General features: G+C 37.8%; 1 protein-coding gene across 5 annotated transcripts in view; it reads left to right on the top strand.

The window, feature by feature from the left end:
- LOC146060207 (choline/ethanolaminephosphotransferase 1-like) overlaps positions 1-19,975 on the top strand; it is a 552,072-nt gene that overhangs the window by 253,625 nt on the left and 278,472 nt on the right. For all 5 annotated transcript variants that reach the window (XR_014470393.1, XM_083173192.1, XM_083173191.1 and 2 more), the window contains one exon: positions 542-673. Coding sequence is in view for 4 of the 5 variants with exons in the window: in XM_083173192.1 (XP_083029318.1) it covers positions 542-673 (132 nt within the window). In the remaining variant the exon portion in view is untranslated. The remainder of the gene's footprint in view (positions 1-541; positions 674-19,975) is intronic.

Below are 19,975 nucleotides of genomic sequence, written 5' to 3'. Positions count from 1 at the left end.
ATACAAAGCCAATTAACTTTTTCTTATAATTCAATCAATTTCTGAATCATGTTTTTAACCTTTATTATTATTATTATTATTATTATTATTATTATTATTACTAAATACCATTTAAGACCCTTTCCCACTGGCAAAAAAATGGCTCTTAAATGAGTAAAACTCTGCTTTACCCATTTAAGAGCTGCAGTGGGAAAGGGGTACAAGTTTCTAGCTAATAAGCTAAAAATGTGATATTGAGCCTTTTACTCTGTACCAAGAGCTCTGTTTCCAAACATATTTCCTAATTAAATGCCTAGGTTAATTTAATTAATTGATGTCAATTAAATCAGCATTCTCAATTATTTTAGCATACACAATTGCAGTAGAAATTTATGGAAGACAAAATTAGGACCCATTTTTAAATCTAATTCTAAAACCCTTACCTCATGAAGTTGACCTCTATCGGTCTGTCTGTCTCAGAAAATATACATGTAAATGATATGATGATGATGATGATGATGTATATTGTCATTATTGTTTTTCTTTGTTTTCCTTACTAAAGATCCCAGTGCTGAATATCCAAGTGAAACTTGCTCCAGCTTTTTGTACTGTAGCTGGCACCATATTTTCATCTGTCAATTACTTCAGAGTTATCTTTACAGGAGGAGTTGGAAAGAATGGATCAACAATTGCAGTAAGTCATACAGTAATTGGATATACTGTATAGTGTATGATGAAAGTAGTTCTGAGACACACAGATACATTTTTAAATTGTTACCTATGTGTGCAAACACTATAGTTTACAGTATACAATTTATGCTGTGGGGTAATTCTAAATAATAATGCATCTGAGAGATTAAGGAAATGTATAATTTGCAAGGGATAATACAGTATATCCCATGTAATTTAATATCATATTGTTTTCTTCTCTTGTATTAGTCATGTGAAAAAATGTGATCTTGCTCACTGGTGTACTTGTAGGAGAATGCAATTTAAAAAATATATTTTTTTTCTGGGTTTTACCATAATTCCCATATACAATGACCCGCCCGGCAGGACTCCGATGTGAAGGGTAACTCCAGCCTATAGAAGCATATAGGCTTCTCCCTTCATTGATGCGGTCAGAGGAATCCGTTCTGATGCAAGTGATGCCATCAGTTTTACCACAGTCACTCTATATACTGATATAGCCATGCTCCTCTTCATTGCGTCATGGCCACACGGACACATATGCCGCGACAAACCACGACTAGGTATGCTATTAATGGAAGGGAAGAGACTACAAACTGGTAGTAGGGGTGCTAGGACTGGAAGCATGGGTACTGGAATTAGGAGGGCAAAGAGCAGCAGATGGTGATGAGGTGCCATAATAGGAAGGGAATAGAAAACAGACTGAGTTGGGGAACTGGGAGGGAAGAGAGCATATACTTTGTGTTGGGGTGCTGGTACTAGGAGGGAAAAGAACTGTATAATGGGTTAAGGTGTGCTGGAACTGGGGAGGAGAAGAACAGCAGACTGTGGGAGCTGGAGTGCTGGGGCTAGAAAGTGGAGGATTAATAGAGTGAGTGCAGGGTTTTTTGGATTGGAAGGAGAAATACTGTAACAGCTAACTGCATACATGAATACTAGGAATGAGATGGGACAGACCACAGACTGCAAGAATTTTTAAAAATGGGATAAAGGAACTCAAAACCGTAAACATCAAAGGTCAGGGAGGGGGCTTTCCCGGCATCTAGGTAGATGTGTCTACCAACGTTCCTGCCTGTCTGGCTTCCTAAAGGACACCTTTCCTTCCACTCCTGTTGGCCCCCTGATCCCTGTGGAGCTTCCCCTTAGTGTCTGATGCTGCGTGGTGGTGCTGTGGAGCCCAATGTGGTGGGTTTTTCCAATCCCTGCAGGTTGAAGACTAACTAAGAACAGGGGCCTCGATCCTGGGCACTTGCCAGATGGTCATGTCACGGTCTGAGTTTGTGGAGCCGCTCTGGGCAGTTGCTCTGACACTGGTGATATGGCTGGAGCGAAAGTGGCTGGATGAATATACTGCCTTTCGCATAGACAGAACTACAGAAGCGAAAGGGGATTTGGAGAGATAGATCACACAGGCGCTTATGATTCAGATGCTTTGAGAGAAAATAGTAAGCCAATCCAGTGCTTTGAATATTTTTAAAGACAAATTTATTTGCTTCTATTTAAAAAGTATTTTATTGAAAAGAAGGGGTTGGTAAAAAATATATATATATAAAAAAAAATGTATAAAAAGTCACTCACAGGAGGTTTGGTAAAACTTTGCTGTTAGTTCTGTCCCATTAATTAGAACCCAGGGTGAGAGGGGTTAATCCACACTCCTTCCTCACGTTTATTTGCGGTGCAGTGAGATCTGCACTGAAGTCCCGGCCAGCTACTGCAGCCGTGGTCCCGGCTTCCAGGCTGGAGACAAGATCGTGTATCTCTCACACAGGTGAGGGAGAAGAAAGAAGAAAGAAAATTTCAGAGGCAGCGCTGATTCAAATAACAAAATTAAAAATGTATTAAATAACACAATTAATACAACTGGTAATCAGATACCGGCCGGTACTTCAATATATAAAAAAATATATAAATAAAAATAAAGCAGAATTAACCCCTTACCGCCGCAGCCTGTTTTTGCCTTCCTGACAGAGCCCTTTTTTTCAAATCTGACATGTATAACTTTATGTGGGGATAACTTTTTATTGCTTTTACTTATCCCAGTGATTTTGAGATTGTTTTCTCGTGACACATTGTACTTTAAGTTAGTGGTAAATTTTGGTCGATACAGTCTGTGTTTATTTGTGAAAAATACCAAAATGTCGTAAAAAAATTGAAAATTTTGCAATTTGCAAAATGTTAAATTTGCTGCTTGTGAGACAAATAATCATACCACTCAAAATAGTTAATAACGAACAAAGACCATATGTCTACTTTATGTTGCCATCATTATTTCAACCTCCTTTTAATTTTTTTGGACACTAGGAGGCTTAAAATATTTTTTTAGGGACCAGTTCAGTTCTGATGTGACTTTGAGGGACTTGTATGTGAGACACCCCCATAAATGATGCCATTTCAAAAACTGCACCCCCCACAGTATTCAAAACAGCATTTTGGAAGTTTGTTAACCCTTTAGGTGTTTCACAGGAATTAAAACAAAGTGTAGGTGAAATTTCAAAATTTCATTTTTTTAGCAGATTTTCAATTTTAATACATTTTTCTAAGGAACACAGTATATTTTACTAGAGAAATGTGACTAAAAATTGATTCCCCCAATTCTTTTGTTTTCATAAATATCCTATATGTGGCCCTAGTGTGCACGTTGACCAAACCACAGGCTTCATAATAGAAGGAGCACCTACAGTACTTGATTTTTGGAGCCTCCTTTTTATGAGATTATTTTTTAGGCACCATGTAGGTTTCTAGGCACCATAAGATGCTAAAAGTTAGGAACCTCCCCCACAAGTGACCCCATTTTGCAAACTACACCCCTCAGGGAATTCATCTAGGGGTATAGTGTACATTTCAAACCCCCAGGGGTTTCACCAATTTTGGTACAACTGGGCTGTGAAAGGAAGCACCAGCAGCAGGCAGCACGGATGCCACCACACCACCAACGCTGATCAGGTCAGTATAAGAGGACAGATGGGCACGGAGACCGCTCTGCATGCTGTTCCTGACCGGAATGGCGGCTGCAGGGCTGTCTCCGTTATTTTCTCTGAGGTGTAATGGCTGTGATTGGTCCGTCGGTCCGACGGACCAATCACAGCCTTGGGGGCAGGTGGGGTGAGGTGGGGTGACCACCAGTGACCCCTTTACACCTGGTGGTGATTGGTGCTGTACTTAACAGCACCAATCACCACCGATCCCTGTGTTACCGAGCGCCGTTATTCGCCGGTACACAGAAAACGCTGCAATTGGCTGTTCACATTTGAACAGCCAATCGCAGCGATCGCCGATGGGGGGGGGGGCATCGCTGCCCCCCCTGGGCAATGAGGGAAGATGTCTGCTGTCAGGGACAGCAGCCATCTCCCCTCTGTCAATCTTTAAGATTGCTCTGTCAATCTTTAAGCCATCTCCCCTCTGTCACACTTTAAATGCATGACGTACATTTATGCCATGCGTCGGGAAGTACATCCCGACCATGACGTAAATGTACGTCAAATGTCGGGAAGGGGTTAAGCAATAAAATTTGTTAGTGGCTTGCTGCAGTAATTATTAATCCACTCTCTCTCTCTCCAGTTTTCAATGTGGTTTAGTAAGCAGATGGACAGTTAGCTCTCTCACAGCTTAGTCCGGGTTAATGAATTATGGCATGCATGCTTTTATGGTTAGAAGGGCTTAATGATGAAAACATGGAAGAAATGAATGGTGCTCAATTGAGCTATAACCTGCCCGCCTCTGGTTCAGTCACTCAGTCGACCTGAGGTGAGGGAGAAGCAGTCAGTCCTGCGGCTCCTTTGCGGCTTCTTTAAAATAGGTATAAAAGGTGACCACGTCCACCCGCCAACGCGTTTCGATCCGCAACGGGATCTTTGTCAAGGCTTGGGTGGTAGTGGTCACATTTATATGCCTGAGTTTTTCATTATCCATGTTCCTATCTCGTTCTATTCTATCCAGATTCCCCGGCAATCTTAAAGATATACCATTTCAATTATCTACGGGTCCCGACAATTCCTTTTACATGCTCATTCATATAAACAGTTCAGAAGGGAGTTTATATTGCTTTTACCTTACTATTTGAGGGAGGGCAATTTTATTCCCTAGGAGGAGATAACATGCAGTTAGAGTTTTGATCTACATTAAGGAGAATAAACTATATCCTATAAGTTTGCGCATAAAATGATTTATATCACAGATAGATCCCCTGTTATTTTAAAGGGGTAGAGTTCACCTATCTGTTTTAAAAGGAGAAGTGTTTTGTACGATTCATGACTTTTCAACTATTTGGAACATTTCGCAGCTTGGTATTTTACATGAACCACTTCAATTCGAAGTCACCATTCAGTCCTTGGTGACTTATTGTTTTTAGCTCGTAAACCAACGCATTTCTGCCTGTGCCAATGCCACCTCTATGTTATTTTTGTGCCAGTTTCCCTTAACCTGTTCTATTGCTTTAAAACTAATAAGGTCATTTATGAAGCAATGATGTGTCTGTTTAAAATGGGCTGACATGCAGTGGCCATCAAGCCCATTTTTGATGTTCCTAAAATGCTCCCCTAACCTTACTTTAAACTAGGTAAATTAAATTTTTACTATTACAAGTGGCGAAGCTTTTGATTTTATACTCCTTTTTGGTGACACATAAAACAAACATTTCAATTTTGCTGCCCTCTTTGTTTGTACAGTTCCTGCAGGCTACACACAGCCCGCAGCGATAAAAGCCTTGTGATCTAATATTTGGACCTGTGCCTATCAGTTTTCTGGCACTTTTTACCAGGTGTTTACATAAATTTGGCGCCTTTTTATATATTATCACAGGTTTTTCAGGTAATAGTGTTTTTAGGATTGGATCTGACATTAGCACAGTCCAATGACGATTTAATACTTTTTCAATGTTTCTATGTTCATCATTAAACGTAGTGACAAACGAGCATGAAAAATCCTGATTAGTATCTTTTTTCTTCCATCCCTTTAAAAGATCTTTTCTTTTTATTTTTTTTTACTTTTTCTAATGGGGATGCGGTCAATTTGGCGGCGGTTGGGATCCCTGCGTTCAGAATCCCGACACTGGAATCCCGACCGCCGAAATCCCGAAACTTTCTCCCTCCGTGGGTGTCCACGACACCCATAGAGGGAGAATAAAATAGCGTGCCGGGCGTAGCGAGGCACCGGGCCCACTGCGTGGCGAGCGCAGCGGGCCCGCTGCGTGGCGAGCGCAGCGAGCCCGCAAGGGGGGGCGATCCACGCCCCCCCCCATGTCGGGATTTCGGCGGTCGGGATTCCAGTGCCGGGATTGCGTATCGGATCCTTCTAATGTAGTCTGCAGTTTTTCTGCTTTGTATCCTTTTTTAATGAATTTGTCCTTCATATGGACCATTTGATCTTCAAATAAGGTTTCACTTGAACAATTTCTTTTGATCCTTTGAAAATGGCTTGCCGGGATGGATGCTAACCAATTTGGATGGTGATTACTGTCAGTCCTTATCAGGGAATTGGTATCTGTTGGTTTTTGGTATTTTTTTGTGGATATTCTTCCACTCTCCACAAAAATTGTTAGATCCAAAAAGTTGATGGTTGTATCACTGATGGAAAATGTGAGTTTTGTATTGAAGTCATTTTGGTCCAGATGTTCACAGAAAGACTGCAAGCTATCCCTTCCACCCGCCACACTAGAAGCACGTCATCTGTGTAGCGGTGATAGGACACGAAACCCGCACCGAGCCTGCTCCACACATGGGATTCCTCCCAGTAGTTTATGAAGATTATCGCGAATCTTGGTACAAAATTTCGTGCCCATCGCAGTCCCTGACCTCTGGAGAAAAAAATCATTTTTGAAGAAAAAATAGTTGTTCTTTAAAATAAATTCAATGCCCTCCAATATAAACTCCTTTGTTTCCTTGGGTGTCTCTTCCTTTTCCAAATAGTATCTCACAGCTTCCAAACCCTCTGTCATGTGCAATGATTGTGTATAACGATCCTATGTCTCCTGTCACCAAGAGGTCGCCTTCTTCTCATTTTATTTTTTTTCTAATTCTATCAGAGTTTGGGTGGTATCTTTTAGGAACGATCTGCCCTTTTGTGTGATTGGTTGCAAGAAGTGGCTAATCATCTGAGAGAGGTTGGATGTTATAGACCCTATTCCTGCAACGATCAGCCTCATGGGGGGATCTTCAACATCCTTATGGATTTTTGGTAACCCATATATGACGGGTAATGTTAGATCCTCTATTTTTAAGAAATCTCTTTCTTTTTCTGTGATGGTACCTTTGGAAAAATGTTTGTCCACCATGTTGAAAAGATTCCATTTGATGCTTTCTATTGGATTTTTTGGTAGGGGAAGATAGGTATTTGTATCTTTTAACATTTCACTTATCTTTTCTTCATATGTTATGGTTTCCATTACCACTATACCGCCCCCCTTGTCAGTGGGTTTTATGGTTAAGTTCTCATTTTCCTTCAAGGATTTCATAGCTGCTTTCTCAGCTTTTGTCATTTTTTTTTTTTTTTTTTATTTCTTGCGACCATTGCAAACTTTTTCCAAATCTTCAATTACTAATTTTCCAAAAATCTCTAGAAAACATCCACGGCTTTGTACTGGATTGAAGGTAGATTTATTCTTAAATTTACTCCTTCCCGAAACTGTTTCTTCTTCTAACAGTTGTACCTCATTATCTTCCTTTCTTTGTGGAATAATTTTTTCAGGGACATTTTTTGCAGGAATTTCTGGGTGTCCACAAAAAGGTCAAAGGATTTGGGGTCATTAAAGGGGGCAAATTTTAGGCCCTTATGTAACACTTGTTTCTCTTCTTCTGAAAGGGCATATGTGCTGATGTTGAAGACTTTTGTGTTATCGAACACTATAATTTCTTTAGTGGTATTCGTTTTTCTTAAGTTTTTGAAAACCTTCAATCTGTTAGCGTTTCTCTCTTTTTTGGACTTGGCTCCTCCTCTTTTTTCCCTATATTTTTTCATCATTTTTCTAATGAGGACTCGTTTTTGATAGTATTTAGAAGTCTCTCTCATTTCTGTTCTTGCGTTTCCCTAAAAAATGACTCCTAATGGGTTGATGGTTCGATATTAAAGGTGAGTTGGGAATATTTTCTTCTCTTGTTCCATAATTTCTTAGGAAGTTGTCCGAAGGAGTATTTCTGTCTCTAAGGTCAGTGTCCTGATGAGTTCTCCCATACATCGTGTTTCTCCCATGTGGTATAAGTTCATTCCCCATGCGTTGATTGTCTTTTTTCCTATTATCATACGATGTTCTTTGCGGGTATCTTTGGTTATTGTGAGGGACGTGTTGTATTCATATCTCTCCTCCTCCAATTGTTCCCTTCACTTCTTGCAATGTTGGGATTTTGTATTCCTGTATCATATCTGGAATTAGCAGTGTGTGAAGTTTGTGCCACACACTCTTCCGATGTTGGTAAAATATTGGTCTCCTGTATTTTTGGGTGATAGGCTCCCTGTTTGAGAGCTTCTTTGTCTCTAAACATTTTTTACGTTTTTTTCCGGATGTTTTTCTCTAATTTGCATTAGTAAGGTAAAAGCAATATAAACTCCCTTCTGAACCGTTTATATGAATGAGCATGTAAAAGGAATTGTCGGGACCCGTAGATAATTGACATAGTAGATCTTTAAGATTGCCAGGGAATCTGGATAGAATAGAACGAGATAGGAACATGGATAATGAAAAACTCAGGCATATAAATGTGACCACTACCACCCAAGCCTTGACAAAGATCCAGTTGCGGATCGAAACGCGTTGGTGGGTGGACGTGGTCACCTTTTATACCTATTTTAAAGAAGCCGCAAAGGAGCCGCAGGACTGACTGCTTCTCCCTCACCTGTGTGAGAAATACGCGATCTCGTCTTCAGCCTGGAAGCGGGGACCACAGCTGCAGTAGCTGGCCGGGACTTCAGTGCAGATCTCACTGCACCGCAAATAAACGTGAGGAAGGAGTGTGGATTAACCCCTCTCATAGTTTCATAGTTTCATAGTAGGTAAGGCTGAAAAAAGACTTGCGTCCATCTAGTTCAACCTGGTATAGATATCCATTGCTGATTTGGTTGGTTCTGGTATTTTACAGACAAATTATATTTCTTATTTGTACCCATGGATGTTTTTCTCCAGTAAATGTTTGTCCAACTTTGCCTTGAACGCATTTAATGAGCCAGCCGTTACCACCTCTCTGGGAAGAGAGTTCCAGAGTTTGACTGTTCTGACCGTAAAGAAATTCTTTCTACTAGCTGAATGAAATCTTTTTTCTTCTAATCTATACTCATGCCCTCGCGTCCTAGATTCCTTTCTAGTAGAAAATAGGGTGTGTGACAGTTCCTTATATTGGCCCTTGATATACTTGTACATGTTGAGCATGTCCCCCCTTAAACGTCTCTTTTCTAATGTAAATAGTCCCAAATTGCTTAATCTCTCCCCGTAGCTTAAATTCTCCATTCCCCTAATAAGCTTTGTTGCTCGCCTTTGGACTTTTTCTAATTCTATGATGTCCTTTTTATAGTGTGGGGCCCAGAACTGTACTCCGTACTCTAGGTGAGGTCTCACCAATGCTTTATATAGTGGCATAATTACCCTTGAGTCCCTAGTTTCCATTCCCCTCTTAATACATGCCAGAATTTTGTTGGCCTTTTTTGTAGCTACATTACAATGGGCACTACATCCTAGATTGCTGTCTATTTGGACTCCTAGATCCTTTTCAAGTATGGAATTGCCCAGTTCCTCTCCACTAAGGTTGTAACTTGCACACTGGTTGTGTCTCCCAAGGTGCATAACCTTACATTTATCTACATTGAACCTCATCTTCCATTTTTTTGCCCACTCATCTAGAATTGCAAGATCATTTTGAAGCATGGTGACATCTTCTGGTGATTTGATGACTTTGCTAAGTTTTGTATCGTCCGCAAAGATGGATACATTGCTGAGTAACCCTATCCCAATATCGTTAATAAAAATGTTAAACAAAATGGGCCCCAAAACCGAACCCTGGGGCACTCCACTTAGTACCGGTATCATATCTGATACGGCACCATTCACAACCACTCTTTGTTCTCTATTACATAGCCAATTCCCTACCCATCTGCAGATATTTTCACCCAATCCTAGGTTCTCCATTTTATTAATCAATCTCTTGTGTGGGACAGTATCAAATGCTTTAGCAAAATCTAGGAAAATCACATCTACAGCATTTCATCCTGTGTTCTAATTAACAGGACAGAACTAACAGCAAAGTTTTACCGAACCTCCTGTAAGTGACTTTTTATAAAAAAAATTTATATATATATTTTACCAACCCCTTCTTTTCAATAAAATACTTTTTAAATAGAAGCAAATAAATTTGTCTTTAAAAATATTCAAAGCACTGGATTGGCTTACTATTTTCTCTCAAAGCATCTGAATCATAAGCGCCTGTGTGATATATCTCTCCAAATCCCCTTTCCCTTCATACTATTTGCTTGCCGGCTGATTGAACCGGACAGAGATTTATTCAGGCTGCCGTGAAAGGGCGCGTTTGATTAGTACTGCACAAACACCCTATACTGCATAAAGACTATCCTTTCAATCAAAGTGCAATCACAAGCGCTGCCCATATAAGATGTTTAATTTCAGAAAGGATTGAAAGAACCTATTAAAAGACACCATTAAAAACTCCAATCTAAATGAAAATGATTTTGAAGGAGATATTTAATTTACCCGACATTGATTGGGAAAACGAAACAGGTAAATCTGCAAGAAGCAATGGGTTCTTAAGCTTCCTTAAAGACCAGTTTATTACGCAAACAGTAGAAACTCCAACTCGTGATGAGGCACTTTTGGACTTAGTATTAACAAATAACACAGACTTAGTTTCAAACACAAAAGTAATTGAACAATTAGGGAACAGTGATCACAATATGGTTTCACTGGAAATCAACTTCAGTAAATTACATCAAAAAGGATCTGCAAAAATACTAAACTTCAGAAAAGCGAACTTTGAATTATTCAGGGAAGCCCTAACAGGAATTGGGTGGAAAACGGTTATGGAGGGAAAAAATGCAGAGGAAATGTGGGATACTCTAAAAAAGGTGCTTGATTCACTAACTATTGAATACATTCCTAAAGTAACTAAAGGTAAATTCAACAAAAAAAAGCCACCATGGTTGGACAAAGAAGTAAGGTCAGCTATCAACAATAAAACCAGAGCCTTTAAATTCTATAAAAATAACTTGAATGAGGAGGCGTTCGCAAAATACAAAGAATCAAACAAAACTTGTAAAGGGGTAATCAAAGCAGCTAAAATATTATATGAAGAGTGCATAGCCACTGAAAGCAAAACCAACCCAAAGAAGTTTTTTAAATACATAAAAAAGTAAACGTTTAATTAAGGAAAACATAGGCCCACTAACTGATACTAGTGGAAAAAGTGTTACTGAGGACAAGGGAAAAGCAAAACTGTTAAATGAGTTCTTCTCATCAGTATTTACTAAGGGAGAGCAGACTGTGGAACGAACATTTACCACAAAAGGGACAAATAAGCCAGATCTCATTGTGGATTTCACGCCGAAGGAAATAATACTGAGGCTAAGCAAACTCAAAACAAATAAATCACCAGGGCCAGATGGGATTCATCCAAGGGTATTAATGGAATTAAGGGATGAACTAGCTACCCCCCTACATTATATCTTTAGCAAGTCACTATCGTCAGGTATAGTACCAAAAGATTGGAGAATAGCAGAGGTAGTGCCAATATTCAAAAAAGGAAAAAAGGAAGATCCCGCTAATTACAGACCCGTTAGTTTAACATCAATTGTGGGTAAACTATTTGAAGGATTTTTAAGGGATGGTATCCAGAAATATTTAGATCATCACAGTCTACTCAGTGCTAACCAACATGGGTTCGTGAAAAATCGTTCATGCCAAACTAATCTACTAGGGTTCTATGAAGAGGTTAGTAAAAACCTCGATAATGGAAATGCTGTAGATGTGATTTTCCTAGATTTCGCTAAAGCATTTGATACTGTCCCACACAAGAGATTGATTAATAAAATGGAGAACCTAGGATTGGGTGAAAATATCTGCAGATGGGTAGGGAATTGGCTATGTAATAGAGAACAAAGAGTGGTTGTGAATGGTGCCGTATCAGATATGATACCGGTACTAAGTGGAGTGCCCCAGGGTTCGGTTTTGGGGCCCATTTTGTTTAACATTTTTATTAACGATATTGGGATAGGGTTACTCAGCAATGTATCCATCTTTGCGGACGATACAAAACTTAGCAAAGTCATCAAATCATCAGAAGATGTCACCATGCTTCAAAATGATCTTGCAATTCTAGATGAGTGGGCAAAAAAATGGAAGATGAGGTTCAATGTAGATAAATGTAAGGTTGTGCACCTTGGGAGACACAACCAGTGTGCAAGTTACAACCTTAGCGGAGAGGAACTGGGTAATTCCATACTTGAAAAGGATCTAGGAGTCCAAATAGACAGCAAACTAGGATGTAGTGCCCATTGTAATGTAATGTAGCTACAAAAAAGGCCAACAAAATTCTGGCATGTATTAAGAGGGGAATGGAAACTAGGGACTCAAGGGTAATTATGCCACTATATAAAGCATTGGTGAGACCTCACCTAGAGTACGGAGTACAGTTCTGGGCCCCACACTATAAAAAGGACATCATAGAATTAGAAAAAGTCCAAAGGCGAGCAACAAAGCTTATTAGGGGAATGGAGAATTTAAGCTACGGGGAGAGATTAAGCAATTTGGGACTATTTACATTAGAAAAGAGACGTTTAAGGGGGGACATGCTCAACATGTACAAGTATATCAAGGGCCAATATAAGGAACTGTCACGCACCCTCTTTTCTACTAGAAAGGAATCTAGGACGCGAGGGCATGAGTATAGATTAGAAGAAAAAAGATTTCTTTCAGCTAGTAGAAAGAATTTCTTTACGGTCAGAACAGTCAAACTCTGGAACTCTCTTCCCAGAGAGGTGGTAACGGCTGGCTCATTAAATGCGTTCAAGGCAAAGTTGGACAAACATTTACTGGAGAAAAACATCCATGGGTACAAATAAGAAATATAATTTGTCTGTAAAATACCAGAACCTACCGAATCAGCAATGGATATTTATACCAGGTTGAACTAGATGGACGCAAGTCTTTTTTCAGCCTTACCTACTATGTAACTATGTAACTATATATATACTGTAGGAAGCATAATGATGGAACTCCAAAGACTTCTAATAAAGGAGTGCAACTAATGGTGGGAGGTTGCCACGTTGGAGACGTATGTGTCAGATAATCTGATATCACGTGGTCTAAGGTTGGAAAAACTCCCTTCCTTTGGCACAGACTCTGAACCCTTCAAAAAAGAATGGTGCAAAATATTGGACACTTGTTCTTTCTCCCTAATGAATCTCATAGTGGAAGAGAGGAAAAAGAACTAAACAACGTGCAGAGAGAAATTAACATGTTAAGCAGCTTGACAAGTCCGTTCAAAGATTCAGAGGAATGTAAAAATCTGGAACAAAAAATGTCTGATAAATTATGCAAATTAGAGAAAGACATTATCCGGAAAAAAAAACAGAATAAAATGTTTAGAGACAAAGAAGATCTCAAACAGGGAGCCTATCACCCAAAAATACAGGAGACCAATATTTTACCAACATAGGAAGAGTAAGTGGCACAAAATTCAGAAACTGTTAATTCCAGATATGATACAGGAATACAAAATCCCAACATTGCAAGAAGTGAAGGGAACAATTGGAGGAGGAGAGCTATGAATACAACATGTCATGTAATATAACCAAAGATGCACGCAAAGAACATTGTATGATAATAGGAAAAAAGACAATCAACGCATGGGGAATGAACTTATACCACATGGGAGAAACACAATGTATTGGAGAAATCAGTACAATAATTCTCATCAGGACACTGACCTTAGAGACAGAAATACTCCTTCGGACAACTTCCTAAGAAATTATGGAACAAGAGAAGAAAATATTTCCAACTCACCTCTAATATCGAACCATCAACCCATTAGGAGTCATTTTTTAGGGAAACGCAGGAACAGAAATGAGAGAGACTTCTAAATACTAACAAAAACCGAGTCCTCATTAGAAATATTATGAAAAAATATTGGGGGAAAAGAGGAGGAGCTAAGTCCAAAAAAGAGAAACGCTAACAGATTGAAGGTTTTCAAAAACTTAAGAAAAACAAATACCACTAAAGAAATTATAGTGTTCGATAACGCAAAAGTCTTCAACATCAGCACAAATGCCCTTTCAGAAGAAGAGAAACAAGTGTTACATACGGCCTAAAATTTGCCCCCTCTAATGACCCTAAATCATTTGACCTTTTTGTGGACACCCAGAAATTCCTGGGAATAATGTCCCTGAAAAAATTATTCCACAAAGAAGAAGATAATGAGGTACAACTGTTGGAAGAAGAAACAGTTTCGGGAAGGATTAAATATAAGAAAAAAATCTACCTTCAATCCAGTACAAAGCCGAGGATGTTTTCTAGAGATCTTTGGAAAATTAGTAATTGAAGATTTGGAAAAAAGTTTGCAATGGTTGCAAGAAATTAAAAATAAAATAAAAAATATGACAAAAGCTGAGAAAGCAGCTATGAAATCCTTGAAGGAAAATGAGAACTTAACCATAAAACCCGCCGACAAGGGGGGGCGGGATAGTGGTAATGGAAACCATAAAATATGGAATTGTTCAAGTGAAACCTTATTTGAAGATCAAGTGGTCCTTATGAAGGACAAATTCATTAAAAAAGGATACAAAGAAGAAAAACTGCAGACGACATTAGCAAAAGTAAAAAAAAAAATAGAAAGAAAAGATCTTTTTAAAGGGAAGGAAGAAAAAAGAAACTAATCCGGATTTCTCATGCTCGTTTGTCACTGTTTAATGATGAACACAGAAACATTGAAAAAGTATTAAATCGTCATTGGACTGTGCTAATGTCAGATCCAATCCTAAAAACACTATTACCTGAAAAACCTGTGATAATATATAAAAAGGCTCCAAATTTATGTAAACACCTGGTAAAAAGTGCCAGAAAACCCGATAAGCACAGGTCCAAATATTAGATCACAAGGCTTTTATCGCTGCGGGCTGTGTATAGTCTGCAGGAACTGTACAAACAAAGAGGGCAGCAAAATTGAAAAGTTTGTTTCATGTGTCACCAAAAAGGAGTATAAAATCAAAAGCTTCGCCACTTGTAATAGTAAAAATGTATGCAGTGTAGATGCAAAAAACAATACATTGGCAAAACAAGTAGAGCCCTTAAAGTAAGGTTAGGGGAGCATTTCAAGAACATCAAAAATGGGCTTGATGGCCACTGCATGTCAGCCCATTTTTTTTTTTTTTTTTTTTAATCTTTATTATATGTAAAAAAAATTTTTTAACAAAATACATCAGATATGGTGGTTTCTTTACATATCTGTACAGTACAACAAAAGACATACAATATTTTGACAAAGGACATCGTTATCTCTCACATAACACATAAAACATTTAATCTTACATTCACCTTTTATACCTAGATAAAGTTATCTCTCACCTAACTTATCTAACATTCTCTCTACTTGCTTACATACTTTATAGTTATGCCTCGTCAGTTCAGAGTTTAATATCTTTCTAGTGGATTATATGGTTTGCTTCTTTTTTCTCCTTCTTTTTTTCCTTTTTCTTTTTTTTCCCGTACTTCTTACTTAAAGGGGAATCAGGTTCAGGTTTTTAGATACTTAACTTTTTTCTTTTATCTTATATGTTATTTTTTAATCATTTCTTCCCAGAAAGAGTCTCCTTCACGTTCTATATATTGTTTCCAGACCTCCCATTTTTTACTTAGTTTTATATTTTCTATAACATCATTTAGCTCCATTCTGAAGGCATAGTTTATTTTTTCCTTTATCATCGATATAGGAGGTAAACTATCCTGTCTCCAGTATTGGGCTATTGCTGTTTTTGTCGCCAAAAAGACTTGGTTTAGAAAGTATACGTTTGATTGCTTCGTAGGATTTGAACTAACGTGGAGCAGTGCCCTCTCAGGTGTTAAAACCACCTCCTCTCCTGTTACCTGTGTAACCAATATTTCTATATCCCTCCATATTTCTTTTACTTTGTTGCATTTCCAGAAAATGTGGATTAGGTCTGCACTCCCTTCTCCACATCTCCAGCAGATGTTTATTTGGGCCGGGCACATTTTACTTATTCGCTCTGGGGTATAATAGGACCTGTTCAATAGTTTCATGTATCTTTCTATATGTGATACTGATTTCGTCATTTTATGGACTGTTGAAAAGGTCCTCTCCCATTGCTCTTCTCCTATCTCTAGGCCTAGATCTCTTTCCCATTTAAGCTGTCCTATCGTCTTCTCTTCTATCGTGTTATTTATCAAGTTATTATACCAGAAGGTGATTCCCCCTATCTGTTGTCCTCCCCTCATTCTATTAATTACGTTGTTGGGGAACTGATTCGCTTCATCTTTTCTCGTTTGATATTTATTTACCCAGCTTCTTATTTGAAGATATTTAAAAAAATCTGCTGTCGGTATCCCATATTTTTGTTGTAGCTGTTCGAATGAGTTTAGTCCCTGTTCTCCCATTATATTTTCTAACGTTTTTATTCCTCTGGCTATCCACGTATCTAGTTTAAGGTTTGGGATCAGTTTCATAACTGTTTGGATTTCTATATAGTTGAACAGTGTTTTAATTTCTTTTTGCATATTCAAGAATATGTCCCAAACTTTAAATGTATCTTTAATTGATCTAGGACTGTTTTTGGGTAGTGTTCTCATATTTGGTGGCAACCATATAAGGTCTTTTATTTCTAGCTCTTTCATGATTCCTTCTTCCACCTTCACCCATGGTCTCTCCTCTCCTCTTTTTATTCCCTCCGGGATCTGGTTCAGGATGCATGCATATTGGTACATTTGTAAGTCTGGGAGAGCTACTCCCCCCTTTACTTTTGGTCTTACCAATTGTTTTTTAGCTATCTTTGCCCTTTTATCTTTCCATATGTATCGATTTATTATTGCGTTCAATTTGTTAATCCAGTATTTTGGGAGTAGTCTTGGTATTGCTCTAAATAAATATAGTACTTTTGGCAAGAGGAACATTTTTATTGTGGCTATTCTGCCCATCCATGTGATCTCTCTATGTGTCCAGTCATTTAATTTTTTTTCTAGTTGTTTTAGAAGAGGGGTGTAATTGTATTCTATAAGATCTTTTTCATTATCTACCAAGTTCACCCCCAGATATTTTATGGATTTATTTTTCCACTGGAACTTATACTTTTTTTTAAGTACCTCTAATTCTGCTAGTTCTATATTTATTGGTAGTATTTCTGTTTTACTTTTATTTAGTTTATAATAAGAAATGGATGCATATTGATTTATTATCTGCATTAGGGCCGATATTGAAGTGAGGGGTTTAGTGAGGAGCAAGAGTATGTCATCTGCAAATAAAAGTGTCTTATGTTGTATTTTATTGATTATGGGGGCTTCTATTGTTTGTGTGGTTCGTAACAATTCCGCAAATGGTTCTATAGAAAAAATGAATATAATTGGTGATAATGGGCATCCTTGGCGTGTTCCATTTGAGATGCCAAATTTAGGGGATATACATGAATTGGCCATAACATGTGCTTCTGGGGTTGAATATAGTGCCATTATTGCTTTCAGGATTTTCCCTTTCATACCGAACTTTATTAAGGCTTCTTCTATATAGCCCCAATGTAATCTGTCAAAGGCTTTTTGTGCGTCTAACGACATCACAATTAAGGGTCTTTCTTCTTTTATATGGTGTTCCATAACCGCTATTGCCCTTCTTATGTTTTCTGTGCCCTGTCTGTTTCTTACAAATCCTACCTGATCTGAGTTAATCAGGTCCGGAAGGAGTTGTTTTAATCTATTTGCTACAATTTTTGCATAGATTTTTATATCAACATTTAGGAGGGCAATCGGCCTATAGTTTTTAACATATTTTGGGTCCTTGCCTTCTTTTGGAATTGTAATTATCCTTGCCTCCAGCATTTCTGTTGGAAACTTTCCATTGTTTATGGCTTCTTCAAATGTTTCTGTTAAGATTGGAAGTAATTGTTTCTGGAATATCTTATAAAATTCATTACTGTATCCGTCTGGACCTGTGGCTTTATTTAATTTTAGTGATTTGATTGCTTCTCTTAATTCTTGATCGGTTAATGATTTATTCAATTTTGTAATCTGATCTGTACTTAGTTTAGGCAATTTTATATTTTTTAAGAATTCATTTATTTCCTCTTTTGTTGGTTGTGGTATTTCTTTATCTGTTTTAAGATTATAGAGGTGTTCGTAATATTCTGCAAAGACTTTCGTTATTTCTACTGGATTTGAGATTTTTACCCCATTTTTGTCATAGATTTCTTTTATCTGTTTTCTCGTCTGTCTACCTTTTATTTTATTAGCCAGTAATTTTGATGCTTTATTACCATCGCAGTATAATCTTTGCTGAAATTTCAGCATATTTTTTTTTAGCTGTTTTATATTTTTATTTTCTACTTCTGCTCTTATTTTATTTAATTGACCTAGTGTTTTATAGTCTTTTGGATTTTTTTTGTGTACTGCTTCAAGAAATTTTAATTGGTCTTGTAGTTGGTCCTGTACTGCTTGTTCTTCTTTCCTTTCTTTTGAGTTTAAATACATAATCTTACCTCTTAAAACTGCTTTTAGAGTACACCAGGGGCCAAATGTAATAGGGTGAGAGTTTCAGAAAGTGAGAGATTTTGGGAGAGTTTTGACCTTTTTTTAAAGCAGCAATCAATTAAACTGCAAAACCAGGTTGATTTTGCCATGTAATTGATTGCTGCTTTAAAAAACATGGGAAAACTCTCCCAAAATCTCTCACTTTCTGAAACTCTCACCCTATTACATTTGGCCCCAGAAGTTTAGGTGATTTGTTTCTTCTGGTTTATTTGTGTTGCAGAACTGTTGGATAGTTTCTTCTATTTGTTTTTTTATGTCATCTCTTTTTATTAGATAGTTTGGTATCGTCCAAGTTCTATGTTTAAGGATCCTTTTTTGGTTATCCCAAACTATCATTACCGGGGCATGGTCTGACCATGTTATCGGTAAGATTTCAGCTTTTTTAATTTGTTGTAGTGTGTTTTTGTCTGTTAGTATTAGGTCTATCCTTGAATATGTCCTATGTACACTAGAGAAAAAAGTATAATCTCTGCTGGTCGGATTTTTCACCCTCCAGGTGTCATACATCCCTGCTTCATACAGTATTGTGCTAATTTTTTGTGAGAATTTCATGAGTGTTTGGGCATTTTTAATATTTTTAATTGTAGATTTGTCCATCTGTGGATCTAATGTGACATTTAGATCACCCAGCATGATTATCGTACTTTTTTCTCTGCCCTGTTCTAATTGTTTTAGTAATTTCTTCAAAAAAGTGTCTTGGGCTACATTTGGTGCATATATTGCTATGAGTGTTATTTCTTGTCCTTCTATTGACCCTCGTATTATAATATATCTGCCTTGTTTGTCTAGTGTTTGTGATTCCAATTCAAAGTTTATGTTCTTTTTAAAGAGTATCGCCACACCTCTCTTCTTACAAGTGTCGCTTGCAAAAAAGGCTTTAGTATAATTATGGTCTACCATTCTAGGTTGCTTTAGCCTAGAGAAGTGTGTCTCTTGTATTGCTGCAATTTCTATTTTGTGAGTGTGTAGATATTGGAGGACTCTTTTCCTTTTTTGGGGTAAGTTTAGGCCTTTAGCATTAATCGTTAGTATCCTAACCATTTCTTATTTTTTTTTTCCCCTTTCCCCCTCTCCTGATTCTTCCCTCCTTTTCCTATTCCTTTTCTCCTTTCCTATTTCCATTCTCTGAACTTCCTTTTTAAACTCTTGTACGTGGCCTTTCAACAAGTATTCTAAAATCCAATACATACAACATTTACATCTACATTTACACATACTTGGTGCTCTAGTGTTCTTCTTAGAGCGGTTTTGGTCTCTGTATATCGAGACCTCCTTTCTTTTCTCTAGGGGGGTAGTGGTTTCTCCAACCAACGCCTAAATTTAAACTTTTTTTTCTTTTTTTTTTTTATTTCTATGTCTTCCAGAGTGTGTTGTATCCATATTGTATTTCTCTTATATCTCTCCATTCCTTACCTCTACCCTCTAACCCTCTCCCTGCCCCCTCCCCCAATAATAAATAAACAAATCAAACAGAAAAAAAAAAAAAAAAAAAAAAAAAAAAAACCCAGGTCTGATATTACATTCAAGGTTTTGATTGAAAGATATTTTTCATAGTATTGGTACCAAAATGTAATT

The sequence above is a fragment of the Crinia signifera genome, chromosome 2, assembly GCF_055691185.1.
Source record: "Crinia signifera chromosome 2, ASM5569118v1, whole genome shotgun sequence".
Lineage (NCBI taxonomy): Eukaryota > Metazoa > Chordata > Amphibia > Anura > Myobatrachidae > Crinia > Crinia signifera.
Note: the sequence above shows the minus strand (reverse complement) of the source record. Positions and strands in the feature narration are given on the sequence as shown.